This window comes from Heliangelus exortis, chromosome Z (genome assembly GCF_036169615.1).
Source record: "Heliangelus exortis chromosome Z, bHelExo1.hap1, whole genome shotgun sequence".
Taxonomy (NCBI): Eukaryota; Metazoa; Chordata; class Aves; order Apodiformes; family Trochilidae; genus Heliangelus; species Heliangelus exortis.
In genome coordinates this window covers 18691734-18709312 of record NC_092454.1, presented here as the reverse complement: position 1 = coordinate 18709312, position 17579 = coordinate 18691734, and the positions used below count along the sequence as shown (strand labels likewise).

Below are 17579 nucleotides of genomic sequence, written 5' to 3'. Positions count from 1 at the left end.
AGAAAAGATTGCACTGAACAGTCTTTTTCTGTTGTATGTTGCCAGATTTCCCCAAAGAAAGGAGAAACATCAAGTAAAAGATAGAAGTCAGTCCCTGGAAGCATCTGGGGATGTGACTGAAATGTCAGAGGCATGTCAGGGTGCAGGCAGGGCGAGCAGGGGGATGAGCAACATAGAGGGGTACAATTAAAAGCAAGTGAAGGATATGAAGTACAGCAAAGAACAGAAACTGGTGTTCAGCAACTGCAGATAGTCATTGTTCAGCCAGGGTATTCATTGGTTTGAGAGGGAAAAATTACAAGAAATGAGTTAACACAAAGCATTCCTTTTTTTTTTTCCCCTTTCTTCTTCCCTTCTCCCTGCCTTTCCTCAGATACTCTGGAGCAACATGTGGTCTGGCTTTTGTATTCCTGTATCCATCCCTCATCTACATGATCGCCCTGCATCGTGCTGGGCAGCTGACGTGGACAGCATTGATCATTCACATCTTTATAATCCTCCTTGGACTGGCTAATCTGATTGCACAATTCCTATTGTGAAAATTCCCCTTTCTCCCTGTGGCTGTCATAAGTGGTACTGTGACATTTGGCAATAGCCTTGAGCAACACTGTCATGCATGAGAACGAACAGTCCTCACTCAGTATGATCTTGAGAAAAACTGCAACTTAGAAATACATTCGAAACACATCTTCCAGGTACTTGACAGGGAACCCATCTTGCTTCTCTAAAGACACAGCTTTTGTGAGAAGTTAAATGGTTCAGATTTGAGTGATGTAGTTCTGTTTTTGTTGAACATATATCAAAGATGACTGAAGCTCAAATATTTTAATTTTTTACAGCACACTTACAACGCACAGCTTTCGGCCTCAGGCAGCAAAACTCCCTCTTTCCTCCAAAAGAACTGTCTTTACTTTTATTAACAGAAATGCTTTCACAGTATTGTTCAGGGACAAAAAGCTCTTTTGTTGCAGTTATTTTCCTATTTGGTTTGGAAAATGAAGAAATTATTGTCTTTCCTTTTTTTAGGTTAATTTATAGTCATTTGGGTCAAAGTTTGAAAGTGCTATTAAATTGTTTTGGCAATATTTTTCCTCAGGAAATTGCAACTAAGGGAAACAATAAACTCATGTCTCTATGTTTTATTCAGAACCAGCGTGTACACAAGTTATTTGTGATCTTGCAATGAAGAAAGTCAGGAGGATTAAAAAAAAATTAACAGGGCAATTAAAATTAGGATTCCAGTCGTGATCTCACTTTAACTTAGTTAACTGGGGTAATGTGCTCTGAAGCTGCTTTGTAAGTGGTACATACTGTTCTATGGATGCCTGTTGGACACAATGTGTTCATCACAAGCTTGCTTACTCCATTTTAGTGTCTCTGTCTGGTCTTTTGCTGTTCTCTTTCACTATGTTACTGTGGACATTTTGGACATGAGCAGAAACAGAGCTAGCAGCCTTCAGAACTGTGGACTAAATAATTTAAGTTTTAGATAATTCCTAACAGAATCTAGAAGAATTTTTTTTTAAGCGTGTTGTTTACTAACTGTGCATGCGTAAGCACATGGACACCTTCCTTCACTTCACCTACCACCTCTGAGTCTGAGTCTGAACCCAAAATATGCAATAATTAAGTTGCCAGTGTATTTTACAGAATCACAGAATTGTCATGGTTGGAAAAGAGCTCTAAAATCACCATGTCCAACCACCAGTGTAGGGGGGGGGGGAAATCACCATGCCCACCAGAGAATGTCATGAAGTGCCTCATCTACACATTAATAAAGTTTTTTAATACCTCCAGGGATGGTGACTTCACCACCTCCCTGGGTAACCTGTTCTGGTGCCACACTACTCGTTCAGTAAATATTCTTCCTATTACCTAGTCTAAGCCTCCCCTGATCCTGTTGTTATTAATGTGGGAGAAGAGGCCAATACCCACCTCCCCACAACCTCCTGTCAGGTACCTGGAGGGTGCCATAACATCTCCCCTCAGCCTTCTCTTCTCCAAACTAAACAATCCCAGTACCCTCAGCCTTTCCCAAAAGGATTTGTTCTCCAGGCCCTTCACCAGCTTGGTTATTCCCATGGACTTGCTCCAGCTCTTCAATGTCCTACTTGTGCTGAGGGATCTAGAACTCAACAGAATAGTTTAGGTGTGGCCTCACCAGGGCCAAGTACGGGGGCACCATCAGTTCCTTTCTCCTGCTGGCTACACTATTCCTGATACAAGCCAGGATGCTTTTGGTTTTTTTGGTGACCTGGCCACACAGGTCACTATTAAACCTGTTAGTGTTTTTTTTTTTTTTACTTCCTGAAAAACTTCTTCTGTGGAAGAAATCATACAAATTTTCAGTTCATTACTGTAGTGTGCTCTTAAACCCTCCTACAGTTGACACAGTAGAGAAATACTTGAACACCAAAGGGAAAGGACAAAAGATGCAGGATATCAAGCATCATTGGGTCATTCATAGCAAGTTTTTGTGCTTATTTGGTGTAAATTCAGCGCTTAGTTTAGGTACAAACCTTGTTGACTGCAAGTACTTCAATTTGATTATGTTCCTCCATGTTCTACATAGATGTAATTCCAGGACTTAAATCTTTGCCATAGAAGCCAATAATAAAATGCCCATTGATTGCAGCAGAATTCAATTGTGTTAAAATCTAGTAGTTCAACAGAAATTTCCAAGTAGGGCAGAGTTCATGGCTAAGTGTTTTAATTGCACCTGTTAGTCTCATTTCCAGTTGTGCAATATTCAATGATTTCAGTTAGCATTTGCAAGTAGTTTCTCTGTATCTTTCTAAAAATCCTTTTTAGCTCTAGGTTACAGTTACTTTCTTGCTGCACTGTTAATTTATACAGGCCATTAATAGCCTTGATTTGAATTATAAATTGATAAAGTAATGACAAATATTTCATTACACTGTCATCACCTGAAGTAAGATTTCTTAGGCAAAAATGTTTTTTTACTTCACTGTATGCAGTCAAGATATTCACTCCTTGTCAGGAGCAAGTTAGGAGTGTCTAAGTGGAGTGTTATTTTCAGGGCTTTTTATTTTATTGTCAACAGTCAACATCCTAAGTTATGTTTTAAAATCAAATTGCAGCTTTAATGGTATAAAAGACCAGAACTATATTGCAGTGTCTGTTTGCATGCAAGCAGAAAATTCAGTTCTCCACAAATGCATTCTTCTCCTAGCTAGTTCATGCAGCCTGCAGTGATGGCCAGCCGATCCCTATGTTCCCTTATCCAGCAAACATCTTGTGATGTAATGGAGGAAGAAAAGTAATATATGGACTCAGTGGTGTATTGTGAAATTATGTTTATTACCGTCTCACAAAAGAAAAATAATTTCTGCCAGAAATACTGAATTCTGTCTTTACATTTGAGGTTTTTTTGAGTAAGCTGTGAGGTGAAATACTCTCAGCTCTGGGCCATTGCATAAGAGTGCAAGGTGTTAGCCATGACAGCACCAGGCTCTTTGTTTGGCACCATTTGGCACCTCATTGCACTCTGAAAATCCAGACCTCCATATTATTTGGCAACTGTGAGGCAAACTGAAGTTTTTGTTGCATGAGGCTCAGGCAGCTGTAATCATCTGTGCTGATACCATGAAGCTAAAATTCAGATCTTAAGACATGTGAGTCATTAACCTAGCATGACCTTTAGATATTGGCAAAGCACCAGTATTCAGGGAAATTCCCAGGAAGCTCCAAAAGCAGTTGTGGAAATGCCTACATGGTGAAGTTGTGGACACGTCTGTTGATTACACAGAGTCTGAGCACTGAGACCAAGCGGTAAGTTCTTCAGTGAGGGCTTTGTGAGGAACAGAAGTAATTCTGTTTTCTCATGATGAAGCCAGATGATGATGTTTTTATGTCTGCTTCCTGCCATAATAATAATTAAAAAAAAGATTTACCTTCTCCATATACATGTTTGCACTAACCTCATTGCCTTCTCTGTAATGACATAGCATCATCTGTTCCAGTTTCTTAATGTTCTTGTGATCCACATGCTTCCTTTCAGCTTCTAGCAATTTTTCAAATCTCTCCTGTGCTTAATAACTCACAGTTCCCCATGCTCTTCCAGTCAGTCATAGCTGCTTTGATTCTTACGAATCAATTTTTCCTCTTCTATCTGGACTAATAATGTATTGTTAATGTATTCAAATTACCTGCACAGCAAAAATGAGCATTTGGGAAAGTCGGGGTTATTCAGGCTAGAGAAGAGAAGGCTCTGGGGAGACATTCTATCAGCCTTTCAGTACCTGTAGTGAGCCTACAGGAAAGCTGGGGAGTGACTCTCTAAAAGGGTGTGTAGTGACAGGACAAAGCAAAATGGTTTTAAACTGGTGTAGGGTAGATTTAGGTTAGACATTGGGAGAAAATTCTTTACTGTGAGGTGGTGAGACACTGGAACAAGTTGCCCAGGGAAGCTCTGGATGCTCCCTCCCTGGAAGTGTTCCAGGCCAAGTTGGATGGGGCTTTGGGCAACCTGGTCTAGTGGATGTCTCTGCCCATTCAGGGCAGTTGGAACTGGATGATCTTTAAGGTCCCTTCCAACCCAAACCATTCAATAATTCAAGTGTTGCATCATTTAAGTGGAGGGGCTCAGGGAGGAAATTATGTGTAAAGTTTCCCTCTTTTTTTTGGTTAAAGTTCAGCCTTTCAAACTCAATATACAAGAAATATATAAAGATGATGGCAGTTGGTTGCTGTGCAGAACACTGTCACTTTGACAGTTTGCCAGCCCAGACTCCAGACTCCACCAGGTTTTCACACAATGGTTGGGTTTTGATTACATGATGATGTAATATTTTTCCCAGAGGATGTCATCTTGTGAGTGTGAGGGTTGTAAAACCAATTGGTTCCCTATCATTGCTTAGACCTGGCATCTCCTAACTTTGAGTGCTGCACTGTGGACAAATGTTAATTAAGATGCAGAAATGTGCAGTCAGCCCTAAGGCTGCTTGAAACTCCTTTGTGGCCATGTCAGTTAATGTCTGTCCATCATGGCATAATAGCAGACAGCTGAGAGGCAGAAGCAGTTTTATTGAATCCTGGAGCACTAAAGGGAAAGAGGAGAGGCTTCCTAGAGCAACTTGAATCTTTGATACACAACCGGCGTTCTGGAAAGTCCCAGAGTCCTGTGTATGTACAGCCAGACTGATGCTGCGGTGGTTGTGTTCTGAAGCAAAATGGTAGTTAAGGGAGGTCAGACATAGGGTAGCCTCTGGAAAATAATTTTTTACCTTTCAGGATGCTTTGGTCCAGGGGACAACTGCACTGAATAGCCTGCCATGATTATAATGGATAGGAAGGCACTTGAAAAATAAAAATTAGAAAAGAATTAGAGCTTAGTAGTAGCTGGAACCAGCAAAACAGTCTCACCTTCATTCAGAAGTAGAAATTTATTTCCACAGACATTTAATGAAGTTTGGGGCCTATCTGCAGTAACAAAAATGGTATTTTAGCAGTGCTTTAGGTAACTTTCTACCAGGAAGCGAATGATATGCAAATCATTGATATGTTTGTTTTAGCTCATTGAACTTTGTTTGATAGGAAAGTATGGTGTGAGCTTCTCCCTGAGCTGGAAGTAACGATCAGCTTATTTAATGTCTCCTGCAGCCAAGAACCCCATTAAACTGTTCTGGGAAAGGAACAGGACTCAACTTGCCAGATCTTCTTTGCCTCTCATTCCTGTAATTTCAGATGGTGGAACCATGCTACTGAATTGTTCTTCTGTGTTTGTATTTCCAAGAACCAGCTGATCTGAGCAGAGCAGGAAGAGTCTCTTTCTTTTTTAAAATATACCTAATTATGGCTTTTCAAATATACCTCCTTTCTATAATCCTGAAGTAGATTAAACAGTCCAGATGAAGAATGCAGCTTTATATAAAAACATTATTTTATCCCTTCTTAGTATGTTTATATTTCAGCTTGGCTAAAGGTCATTGAATTATTTCCAATAGCCTAAAGACTGTTTCAAAACTGCTGTCCGTGTGTTTCTTTTCATCATTGTTTGAGTGGTCATTTTTGAATTCCATGGACCTTGTTCACTTCTGACATTTCATTAAACTGTTAGAGGAAGTTGAGATTAGTCAGGTCATTTCAAATCAACACAGCAAAGTCATTCAGCTGCAGTATGAGGGGGAGAGAAATGCCTACACATTGAGTTCCAGGCTAGATAGTAAATGCCACACCAAACAGAGACATTTTCCCCACTACCGAGCTGGCTTTGTCTCTTCTAGCAAAAGGAGATTGTAAGTCGGACTTACCACGGGACGTTGAAATGACAAACTGGTTATGGGTGGAGAGAGGAGGCTGTTTTGCATTGAAGCTGTTTTCTTTATTTTTCTCTTCAGTTAATATCTAGTATTTTGCATACAGATGTGTTATAAAAGCCTAGGTCAGAATACTAAGTTAGTGTAAGCAGACTCAAGGACATTGTTTCACCTGGCAGCATGAGAACTAAAGAACTGGTACAGGTTGGCAGAAGCAGAGGCTATGATTGCCCCTGATGTTTTGTGCTGGGCTTTGCAGGTTTGGGTTTTGGGAGAGCTCATGTTCATTCGAAGCACAACACCACAACACACTACTTAGGGAAGGCTTAATTCTCACCTGTCCTCTCTGCAGTCCTCTGGCTTGAGAGGGAGGATTTGCATAACTTAAGTCCTCTGTTATGGCAATGCAATTACTATTTAGGGTGCAGCCAGGTTGATAACAATGGGTAAAAAAGCATATTCTGCCTCTGTGAAAGTTACCATACGTATTTTACTCTTACCTTCAGCCCTTGAAACCAGTTCAGATTTTTTAGTGGTGCCACCAACTCTGTGTTTTTTACAGTAGTGGTTACAGTTTAGGAGTTTTTACCTTGTGTGTCCTCTTGGTACATCAAACACCAAAGTGTGAGAAGTTATGGGTAACCTCTGATAACCAAACTCCAGCTAGTTGATTTCTTTTTTAAGTAATTAGTGGGGATATTGAAGGTGTAACAAAATTTGCTATTCTTACAATGTGTATGTTTTTCTTAAACTAACTCAAGTCTGGGGCCTAAACCCCTATTGGTCTATGAAGACAGTGAGTTGTGATTGCGTATACTGTTCTTGCTCATCCAACAGAAGAACTAACAAGTTTAGTTAAAGATGACAGAAGATTACAGTCTGTGCACTCTGAGTGCACTTGTTTATGCCACAGGCAGCACTTCTTTTTTGCAGGCACACAGCTACCCCATCACAGCAATTGCAATAAAGGATGGGCTAGAGCTCCTCCAGAAATAAACTCTTACCTAGATGGGCATGTTTTTTCATTGCTTTTTTTTTTTTTTTTTCTGTTTTAGTAGATAATTCAGATACCCCAATGAGCCCCTTTCAGACAGGTTTGCTCACCTGATTTGCACCTTGCTAATAAATTGCCATTTAGTGGCATCAAAGCAGTTTATACATGACCACAGGCTACCACTGCTTCCCTGGGAGCTTATGAGACTGTCCCAGTCCTTTCCACAGTGAGATCGGCCCTCAGTCTCCATCCACTCTGTAATGTCTATACTTACCTCTAAGGCCAAACTGCAAGTAAACTTCAACCATGGGTAAACTTTTTTAAAAACTGGCTTCTGTGGTTTTATTGTGAGGGCACCCCACCGTTTTCTTTAGCACATGACTGAGTCTTTTACCTTCATGCCATGTGTTTATACTGGGAAAATCAGCCTATTGGGCAGCAGGATGTTTTAAGCACGTGCTAAGCATGTGCTTCTCAGTGCACTCTGACTAAAGTAGGTCTCCTAAAAATTTATCTGATAAAATCATACTCTGTGTTGATTCAGGGATAGAAACACATCAACCCAGCTTTATCCAGTATGTGAAGTGTCTGGAAAAAAAAATCACTGAAAAATAAGATCTATAAGAAGGACAAGTATAAAAAAGAGAAGCTTTAAAAGTCATCAGAATGCACATAAACAAAATTTTCTGGCAAGGGCAGCCTAGACCTCTGGCTTACTTGGGACAGCTACCATCAATAGGAGTCCTTCCCTTTGCTTTCAGTGGGCACTGATTCAGGCCTTGGAAAAACTGCTCTTGAAAAGATTTTGCAGTTAGAGGAAGATTCCACCAGAAACAGCAGGACTCAGCTTTCCACACAAGAAGCTGGGTTTACTTCACCAGCTGTTACTCAGGTGCAGTCACATTTGCACCACAGTTTGCATACTATATTGAGTGTGATAATAAGAGATTTACCTTTACAAAAACTCAATGAAAAGGCAAGTGTCTAAGTAAAACAATATAAGTGGGAAGCACAATCTATTTTTTAATGGTTCTTATGTGCAGTGATCACTCATACAGGAAAGAACACAGTATCTTTGAAGCACCCTTGGCTGTCTGTTTCATCCCAGGGTAGAGCTTGCTTGTTTTTTTCACTCCTTGGTCAAAAATTTATAAGTATTCTTGGATCTGTATGTAGTTGCATTGTTGCTCCCCTAGGTTCTTGCTCTTTGCCTGTTAGTTATTTGTCAGCAGCATTTTTCTGTGTGGTATTTTGTAGCACTTGAGCCACATGGAAAGTATGCACCAAGCTGAACCCACTAAATGTGTAGATGCTGTCATGTATTTCTGGGGAGGAAAAAAAACACTGAAGGCACTCTGTGGTCTTCAAAAACACTTATAAGGAATAGTCCTAGAACTCAAGAGATCCTCCCTTTTTGAAGTATTTTGTGAATTTCCATGCAGTTCACTACCGTCATTACAGACTACAGCCACAAACCTCAAGCAAAGAGACAGCTGTAAAGGAGCTGTGAACTTTTTTGACCAGATTTATTTTAAAATTTAAGCCAATATATATATAAAGTCACAGGAGACTCAGAACTCCGTTTTCTGCCATGTTGCTCCTCCCTTAGCTCTGCCACTGGTCCATTGTATCACACTGCTTTTTAGAGCAACTAATACAGTTTTCCTTGCCCTAGCTACCAGTTGTCTCTGTTCTGGCACTCCTGATGACAGTTCTTCAGGAGAAGAATAAATAGTTACGTAGCCCTCCAGGCATCTCTGCAGAGAGGCCATTGACCTGTGCAATGCAAATAGGAAAGGTCTCCTTGGGAAATATAGGAAATTCAAATAGGAAAGATCTTTTGGGCCTAAGCACTCACATTCTGGTGGTGACCTGTTCAGAGAGGGCATCACTGGGTTTGCATGACACATAAATAATGGGCATCCATCTACTGTTGCTTGAACCCTTGAAGTGCACTTTGCACCCTTTTGTCATGAAGTGTATCCATGCTTGTCTGTGATCTGTTGCATAATGCAGCCACCTTGACATCCCACTCACCAAGAGTGTGACTATGATGGCAATTAATTTGTCAGCCTGGCTCTTGGGGACAATAAAAAACATGGTTCTAGCTCTAATGATTTTGATCTCACTATGTATTTTAGACATAATGGCTTGAGATATGTTTCCCTCTGGCAGTAAAGGGGGGGGGGAAGAATCGTGGAAGGGCTGGTATAATGCAGGTACACACAGCTGTAGCTGCTCCAGGCTATACCCAGGTTCCAGCCATTCATGCCTGAGGGGAGTGCCCCCCAGCTGGCAAGTACATCACTGGGGAAAGACTTGGTGTGACTCTGTGGACTGCTTTGCTGTTCTCACTTCAGAAACTTTCAAAGGGTATAAAATCATGCCCTAATAAGCTATAGGAGGAATAATAGGAAATCAGTAGAAAAATGTCATGCAATGTCAAAAACTGCCTCAGGACATGTGCAGTTCCACTCAGAAACATAGAGGTGCAGGGACAGAGCATTTGTCATTGTTTCCAGCTTACCACTCACAAGAGTATTAGTCAGATACTCCCAGGCTTTGCCAAGCTCTCACTTCAGCCAGGTATTCAAAAGCAGTCAGACAGATATCCTAAAGCACTATGTATTCCCAAAGCACTATGTATGGAGCCAGGTTAGAACTATAAAGCTAGGAGTGAATTATCTCAGCACAGAAGAGCTGAATTTCCTCAAAAAACTCTGCAAGTGGGGCAGTCAAACGTGATCCATCACACACTGTGCTTGTGAGCTGATACAAGATCCTATGCAGCCTTAATGTTGCATAGTATATAAATCTTAGGAGACAAATTGTGTATATTAATCATACAGCTGTAGATAATATGATATGAAATGTCATTCTTCATAATAAATTACTTCTATCCTTTTTAAGTTTGGGTCCCAAACATAAATATTTTTATTTGCTAATACTAAATTGATCTGTCTTGGAGGAAATAGATTCTGTTGCCTGTCTCTTCTCACAGTTCTTAAAGCCAACATAGCATTAAATAAACTGAAACAATTTGAACTTTGTAGACTTTTTCTGCAGTAAAACAACTATTGCAGAAATGGCATTTTGGAGTGTGTCTTTTTTCACCATCAAGTTTTGGAGTAGTTCTCCTTTTTCAGTTTTAAGATTACCAAATAGTTCCAGTAATTTCTGATCTCCCTGCCAGCTTATTATTGGTGCAGCTGGCTACAAACCTGCTGACTGATGTCAGTCTCATAATAAAGAATGACAAAGCTAGACAAGGGTCCCATGAGAAATGGAGGAAGGAGGATCAATCCCAATTGTAAATCTGTACAAGAGACTACAAGGTCTCCGGCAAACGTTTTACTATTTTTTATAGCTCTACCTATTCAACGGGTTTTCTTTATTTTCTCTTCGTTTCCCAGGTGTGTTCTGGGAATTCTGTTTTATTTGTTAGTTTGTTTGGTTTTTAATGTATAATGTAATTGAATACATGAGTATTCTTAATGTGAGTGAATAAATATTTAATACAACTCATTAATGTATCCCACAAGGTAGAGTATCCCTTATTATTTGCTGTGTTGCCAGCTGCAGTCTTAGATTTGCATCTTGCAGTTATATAAATTAATTGTAATTATGAAGAAAAGTCATGTTTTCCAAGGCTGTAACAGGAATTTTCCCAGCTATTATGTGCACAGGAATGTGACTGTACACACCCAGAGATCTCCAGACATCCTTACAGCTTATGGATCCAGTCAGCTGCAGAACCAAAAGTTGAGTGTTAGTATAAAACCCACCCATTTTTAGTATAAAAAGCACCTATGTCCTTCCCTCATCTTCAGAAGCTCTGTTCTTAACTTAGCCTTGTCTGATTTTGCAATTACATTTTAAAAGAGAAAAGTCATTGCAAAAAAACCCAGATAATTTCAATAAGTCTACTTGTATTATATGAGACAGAACTAAAACCAGATATAAACCAGTTCTAGTAGACTTCTAAGTACTAGGTTAAAACAAATACCAGATTTAGGTTGATATTCATTACTGTGTCTAATTTTTAGTGCCCTGACATTCAGGACAGTTTCTTGAAGGTAGAAGATCTTACTACCCAAGAATAAGATTTGTGGAAACCATCATTGCTGAAAAATTAATTGTGTGATCTAGCCAGCAAGAGTACTGTGTAAAGAAGGAGATGCTGTAGGAAGCTCTTAACCTCAGACAGAGCTGCAGACACATGGCACATCACTCTTCTCGTTATTGCCTGGAAGAGCTGTTGCATTTTCAGTATTGGCATCTGAAGTCAGTTCAGAGATCAAGCTGTGCTTACCTGAGCTGTCCCTGGCATCCAGTACAATATTCTCGGCAAGTCACTACGTCCCCGCACTAAGCATCTGACTTCTGTGGCATTAAAAAAGTGTTTTGAAGAAAATCTGACTCTCAAAAACTGTTTTTGTCTCATTTTCCATTGCCTGAACTGTATCTTTACTGTCATCTGTGCTACTCTGCTGGTGGTAAGAAGATTCAACATTCAGGCAGTCTGAATATGGAAAGCATTCCAGTAGATTCAAATGCCATCTTGCCTTAGTGCAAATCTACAAAGGTGATTTTCCAGCACATGTTAGGCAACACCTAACCTTTGAAAAATTAACTTTATTTCTGCAGACAAGTTATGTGCCCTGGGCTCCTCCAAGACAAACTATCAGTCCAATGCATTTAGGATACAATGCATTAGGACACAATTTCTGAGTTTCAGATTTCCACATGGTATGAAACAGCCATATTTACAGAGGGCAAAAGTTTTACCAGGAGGGCACACAGAGCTTTGTGGTGTCTTGTTCAAGGAAACTATGATCGTATTTAGAGGAAGCAAACAAAAAACCCAAAAAGCCCCTAACAAACAAACAAACAAACAAACAAAAAAAAAAAAAAAAAAAAAAAAGCAAAGAGGCATTTGCTCTTTTTATATTTTCAACAGATTTGAATATGATTTCAGCCCAAGCTCATTGCATTCTTCATTATTACCTTTTCCTCCAATTAGTTTACAAGCTGTACTAAAAGTCAACATAGACAGGTCAAGATTTCCCAAAAGCTGAAATATCTCTCTTTAGCAGTAAGACCCAGTAGGGGGAAAAAAAAAAAAAAAAAAAAAAAAAAAAAGGGAGGGGTGGGGGGAACTGAGAGAAAGCTTCATGGGGGATTACTCCAGGGCTTGTGGAGTAGGCAAATGGTCTTGCTCTCTGGCAGCAGTGAATCCCCTCATGTGTGGGAATCCGGAATTTGTCATCCTCCCTGCTTTGCCCTCATCCTCACTTCTACTCATGTTTTTCTGTGCCCCTAAGAGCTTGTCAAGCATGCAGTGCAAGGAGGATGCACAGGAGAGATCATGTAGCATTAAAACAGTATCATTGCATTAGGTACTGAAAGAAAAACATTGTGTATAGCGTAATGCTCCCTTCCAGCTTCCCGACCTCTTTCCTTAAGAGTACAGCTCCCCACACCTAAATATTAATCCAACAGAAAATTGCTTTAGCCCACTGAAAGGGCACAGAAATGCAAAAGGCAAGTGCTCGTTTTGATACAGTCTTCGAATCAGAGACTAATTAGTCACTGATATCTGTGAGGGGGTACTACTGACTACAAGGAACGGGGACATTTGTTTTACATCTGTATTGACAAGAGCTCCAGCAGAGCAGTGGTTGCCTAACTGAACTGGAGCAGTGGTTCAATACTGACTCAGATGGGAGTGTGCCAGCAGCACCACTGAGTGTGCATTACATTAATACAGCAGGCAATCTGGACAGCAACTTGTAACACTGTTTTGGAGATGAATGAGTCACACTGTCTCTGCAATCTGAACCTTTCTCAGCATGTTTTTGTGCTAGATACCCTGTCATGTCATTTGAGAAAGCCTGAAGGAAGGATGCTGAGTTAGTTTTTCCAGGATCTTCATACTGGAATACTCTAATCCCCCTTTGTCATCTTTCTTCCACTATTTCCTTCCCTTGTGAAATACAATTTAAAACACTTCTGTAATCGACACTTATCTCCTCCTTTATAAGAGCAAACTATGGAGCCTTTCAGCTCAGCTGTTGTACTCACTGACTTTTCTGGTGCTTTCAGATGACTCCCCAAATTCTTACTTCTAAACACCACTGTGGATTCAGTACTACTTCACAGTACTCTTTCAAAATGCTTCTTGCAAGACTAAACAGTAACAACACTATTAAAACCACTTACGTGCTCTGCAGTAACTACATGTGCCAGGGCATACCTCTCCATTTCTTTTGTTTCCTTTCTCCTCCTGTCCTACTGCCAGCTGGCTCTGTCTCCAGAACTGCATCTCATCTGCAGGTTTAGGATCCGGTACTAGTCTGAACTGCACTGATGGCAGAAGGTCCCTCTGTCTAATAAATGTCATAACTTCTCTAGAACACCTTGCCTTTTTTCTCTGTCTTTTACACTAAAATATAATGCCTAACTGAATTAAAATAAAATATTTTTATTTAATCTGATATAAATACAAGGTATGCAAGCACATGCATGTACACACACACAAACTTTTATATGAGGCATTTAAATACAGGTGTCTTCCAAATTATGCAAGTACAAGAAAAATCATTTACATAGTTGTGCTAGAAGCTGGGCGCAGAGGAAAGGGAAGCTTCCCATCTTGCATACAATTACATGTTTGAACATTTGGGCAAGCCAGTCTCAGCAAAGGTGAGTAAGATTGATGAAATGCACTTAAGAAGGTTCAGGGCTAACAGCTCTGTGTATGACAGCTCTGTGACAGTGTCCATCCTAAGTCTGCTTCACAAAGCCTTTGACAACTAACAGGCTTTTTTAGATACTGGTGCTTAGGCATATTCACAAGGTCTGCAGGAATCTACAGTCAAGCCTGGAATCAAAAGAGTGCTCACAGGAGAGAGCAAAGGGAATGAAAAAAAAAAATCAATTTCTCCAGTCTTTATTACCTGCTGATCCTGATCAAGTGGGAATAGCCAGAAAATGCCTATTTGTCCTTCAAAACACAGCCAGGAAGACTATGGCAATAAAAGCACTCAGCTGGGAGTTGAGTGGAGTTCCCTCTTCTTTTCCATGACACATGTGGCGCAGACTTACAGCAAAAGACCCAATCTCTCAGAGATCTTCCAAATCACCAACATTACAGAACCATTTCTTTCAGTTGCCTTTAAATGTGATTAAGTGGGTTCTTTACCATAGAGTAATGTCTGATTTTTAAACAGGTCTGTGTTTTTTTTATTTTATAGAACTAATTATTTTTTAAAAAACAAGGATAGTACAAAAGACTTGGTAGAAACCAAACCATACTGTGGACGTACTTAGCCGATGTGATATTTAAATTACATTTCATCACACATATGTCACTTTTTAACAGAGTCTAACATGTTTTATAGACCTGCCTTTATCTGCCTGATCTGATCCATATCTCCTCCCACTTCTGCTTACAGTTTTCCTTTAGAGAAAAAATTCTAGAAGCTAGGAAAGATAGTGGTGAAAAAACACCCATTTAGGTGTCACCTATATTGATCCACAGTTAACAACACCTTTTTTACCACTGCAGGCAATAAAAAGCATGTTCAGTCCTGTGTACCTCTGCCAACCTGCCGTGGCTGCTCCAACACAAGTTAATTTATCACACACTTCACGGGCTCTTAAGCAAAACAAAGATCAGGTTCATGATAAATGCAGAACACACTCTGCCAGCTGCCAAGTCTGGGATGGGAGACTCCTCATTTGCCTATTTTTAGCTATCAAATGGCCTTTCTACACTTAATTGATTTAGTCATACAAAGTATGCATGCAGTGAACAGATTTTGCCGTGTTGCAAAGCTTCTGTGTTGAATCTGTTCTGCTCTTGTATTTGTTTTAAGAAAGCCAATACAGCATGGGAGAGCTGTCACATTGGCTTTTTATATTCACATGGATATGCATCATCCCAGCTGTTTATTGCTGATGCTGATATACTGGTACTTGATGGACCTTATTTGAAATAATTCGGGTTTACATCTGAAAACTGGAAGCTCATCCTAGGTATAGCTGAACAAAACTTTCTATCTAAGCATGATTATAATAGATTATTATTTGAAAAATTATTATTATTATTATTAACAATAATAATAATAATACTAGTAATAATAATAGCATTAAAGAAAGGAAGAAACTAAATATATGCCCTGAATCTATACCCACAACAGTACTAGCTGAGTCTCTCGTCATTTCTCTGCCTGCAGTACAGCAGTGCTATCTGGCAGATTCCCACCTGGCAGAAGGGAATGAACAGAGCACATAGGGTACATTAGCTTGTGGCTTCCATTCCCTTTCAAATCCAAGCTCCTGGAAAGCCCACCCCACCTATTTGTTGACTCAGACTCTGACGCAAGCCCATGTGTGCACCAGGAAGGGAAACTCAACAACACTGCAATGCCTTTTGTGCAGGATAATGAATCCTTCCCTCCCTCCCAGATGGTGCTATTTAACCCTATGTCACTGCAAATTCAAGTTCTGACCCTGACATGGCTACAAAATATGGATCTATCTGGAGAGATGTAAGCGATTCAACCAGGGCTCCCTAGAAAGCTGGGGGAGTGCTCCTACCTTAATAAGTACCCTGTTCTTCCTCACTTATGGATAATACAAAGCACAGCAAAGATCAGCATTTTGTTATCCACTAGTCCTCTATTGAGCACGGGATAATCTGGGGACACCATCGTGATTTTTCTTTCTTTCACAACATCTGTAGGTACGAATTTATTCAGTATGTTTTTGTTCCCTTCTGAGCACTTCCAAAGGCTGAAAAGTTAAAATACCATGGAGTAGTTTTAGTGCAGTGCACCACACATTGTTTCTATCATTTGAGAATTGCTTAACTGCAGTACACTTCAGCAGCACAATTTATTACAAATGTTGGAAGTCATTCCAGGAGCCCAAGGACCTCATGGACCTTGGACCAAGATTCAGTGAGCTGCTGAGATGTGCAGTCACTAGGCAGATGTCTGGGAGCATGTGTTCCGTCACATTTATCTGCTAATGCAAACATCCTAATGCAAGCACTAACATTCAAGAGCACTATGTGGATTTTAAACAATCCCTGGAAGAACCAGGTCCTGTAAAAGTTATTCTGACAGATATAATCCTTCTCCTCTCCTTTGTCAAGTGCTTGGTCTGACTGCAGGAGCCAGAGCACATCAAGCAAGACTCCTGCCTGCTTCCACTGCTGCCTGTGCTCCAGACACTACAGCATCCCTTCCCAGTGCTGAGTTCACTCCATTTTAATCTTATTATTCTGGTTGGGAAAGAAGCAGCAAAGTGGAAGGGAAAAATAAAAAAGGAGATATGAGGATATTTTTACGCTTTCATGTGCACAGATGGCTGATATGTGACAGGTTTATTCCTCATCTCTCCCAGGATTAATGCCTCAAGGAGAACAGCAGCAAAATCAAGGCTCTTTTTGCTTCTGTGGAAAAGAATACTTTCTTTCACCCTCTGAAGTCTTTCAGGCAATGGCTGTGTGTACAGCATGTAAGTGCAACTGGCTCCAGTCTTATTAGGGTCTCTCAGTATTAGTGTAATGAAAGTAAATGCCAAGTATTCAGGACTTAATTATGATCTGGATATTTTGTGCTCTGGCAATAGGTGAGAGGAGGCCCTGCTTTGTATCCTAAGGCACTGAATCTCCTGTTGGCATGAGGGTGAATCCCTGTAATGGGACAAGACAGCAAAGTAAAATACCTTTTTTCCTGCTAAGTGTGTAGGATACAGAGAGGAAGTGATTTCAGTAACTAAACGCTCTGTAGATTGTAGCAGCTCCAGCTGTCCATTTTTGTGTTCAACTCTGATGACAATTTCAAGAATTCAAATATTTTTTTATAGAAGATGGAGAGGCAAAAAGTTTCATGAAATAATGATTACATTAAAATCCAACGACATAATTTTTTAAAGTGATACTCTAGATAAATATTGTTGCAATTATCTGTTGACTTATTCTTCTTCACCCTTAATTTTCTTTTGAGCAGGAACTGGCCCTAATCACAACCTGTGATTTTGCTTAGTTTAGAGATGCAAGAAATAAGCATATGCCACAATCAATACTAAAGTTGGTTTCTTTTTGCCTTATTTGATTCTTCCAGCTTGATAGTTCTGGTGATGTTTCACCTGTTGTTATTTCACTTTCAAAGCCCTCTCCTAGTTTATTTTTGTAGTTGCAATTATTTATTTATAACTGTGTTATATCAGTGCAGGGAGATGTGTCCAAGGTTTAATTTTATCCAGTATATTTATAATGTCTTAAGAAAACAATA

The 17579-nt window shown here is 39.9% G+C and overlaps 2 protein-coding genes across 4 annotated transcripts in view; one reads left to right on the top strand and one right to left on the bottom strand.

Annotated features, from left to right (window-relative positions):
- SLC38A9 (solute carrier family 38 member 9) overlaps positions 1–1493 on the top strand; it is a 46015-nt gene extending 44522 nt beyond the window's left edge. For all 3 annotated transcript variants that reach the window (XM_071731594.1, XM_071731595.1, XM_071731596.1), the window contains one exon: positions 374–1493. In XM_071731594.1, coding sequence (XP_071587695.1) covers positions 374–539 — 166 coding nt within the window. In that variant the 3' untranslated portion in view covers positions 540–1493. The remainder of the gene's footprint in view (positions 1–373) is intronic.
- The window catches only part of DDX4 (DEAD-box helicase 4), a 96061-nt gene that overhangs the window by 76604 nt on the left and 1878 nt on the right, over positions 1–17579 (bottom strand). The gene's annotated exons all lie outside the window — the stretch shown is intronic.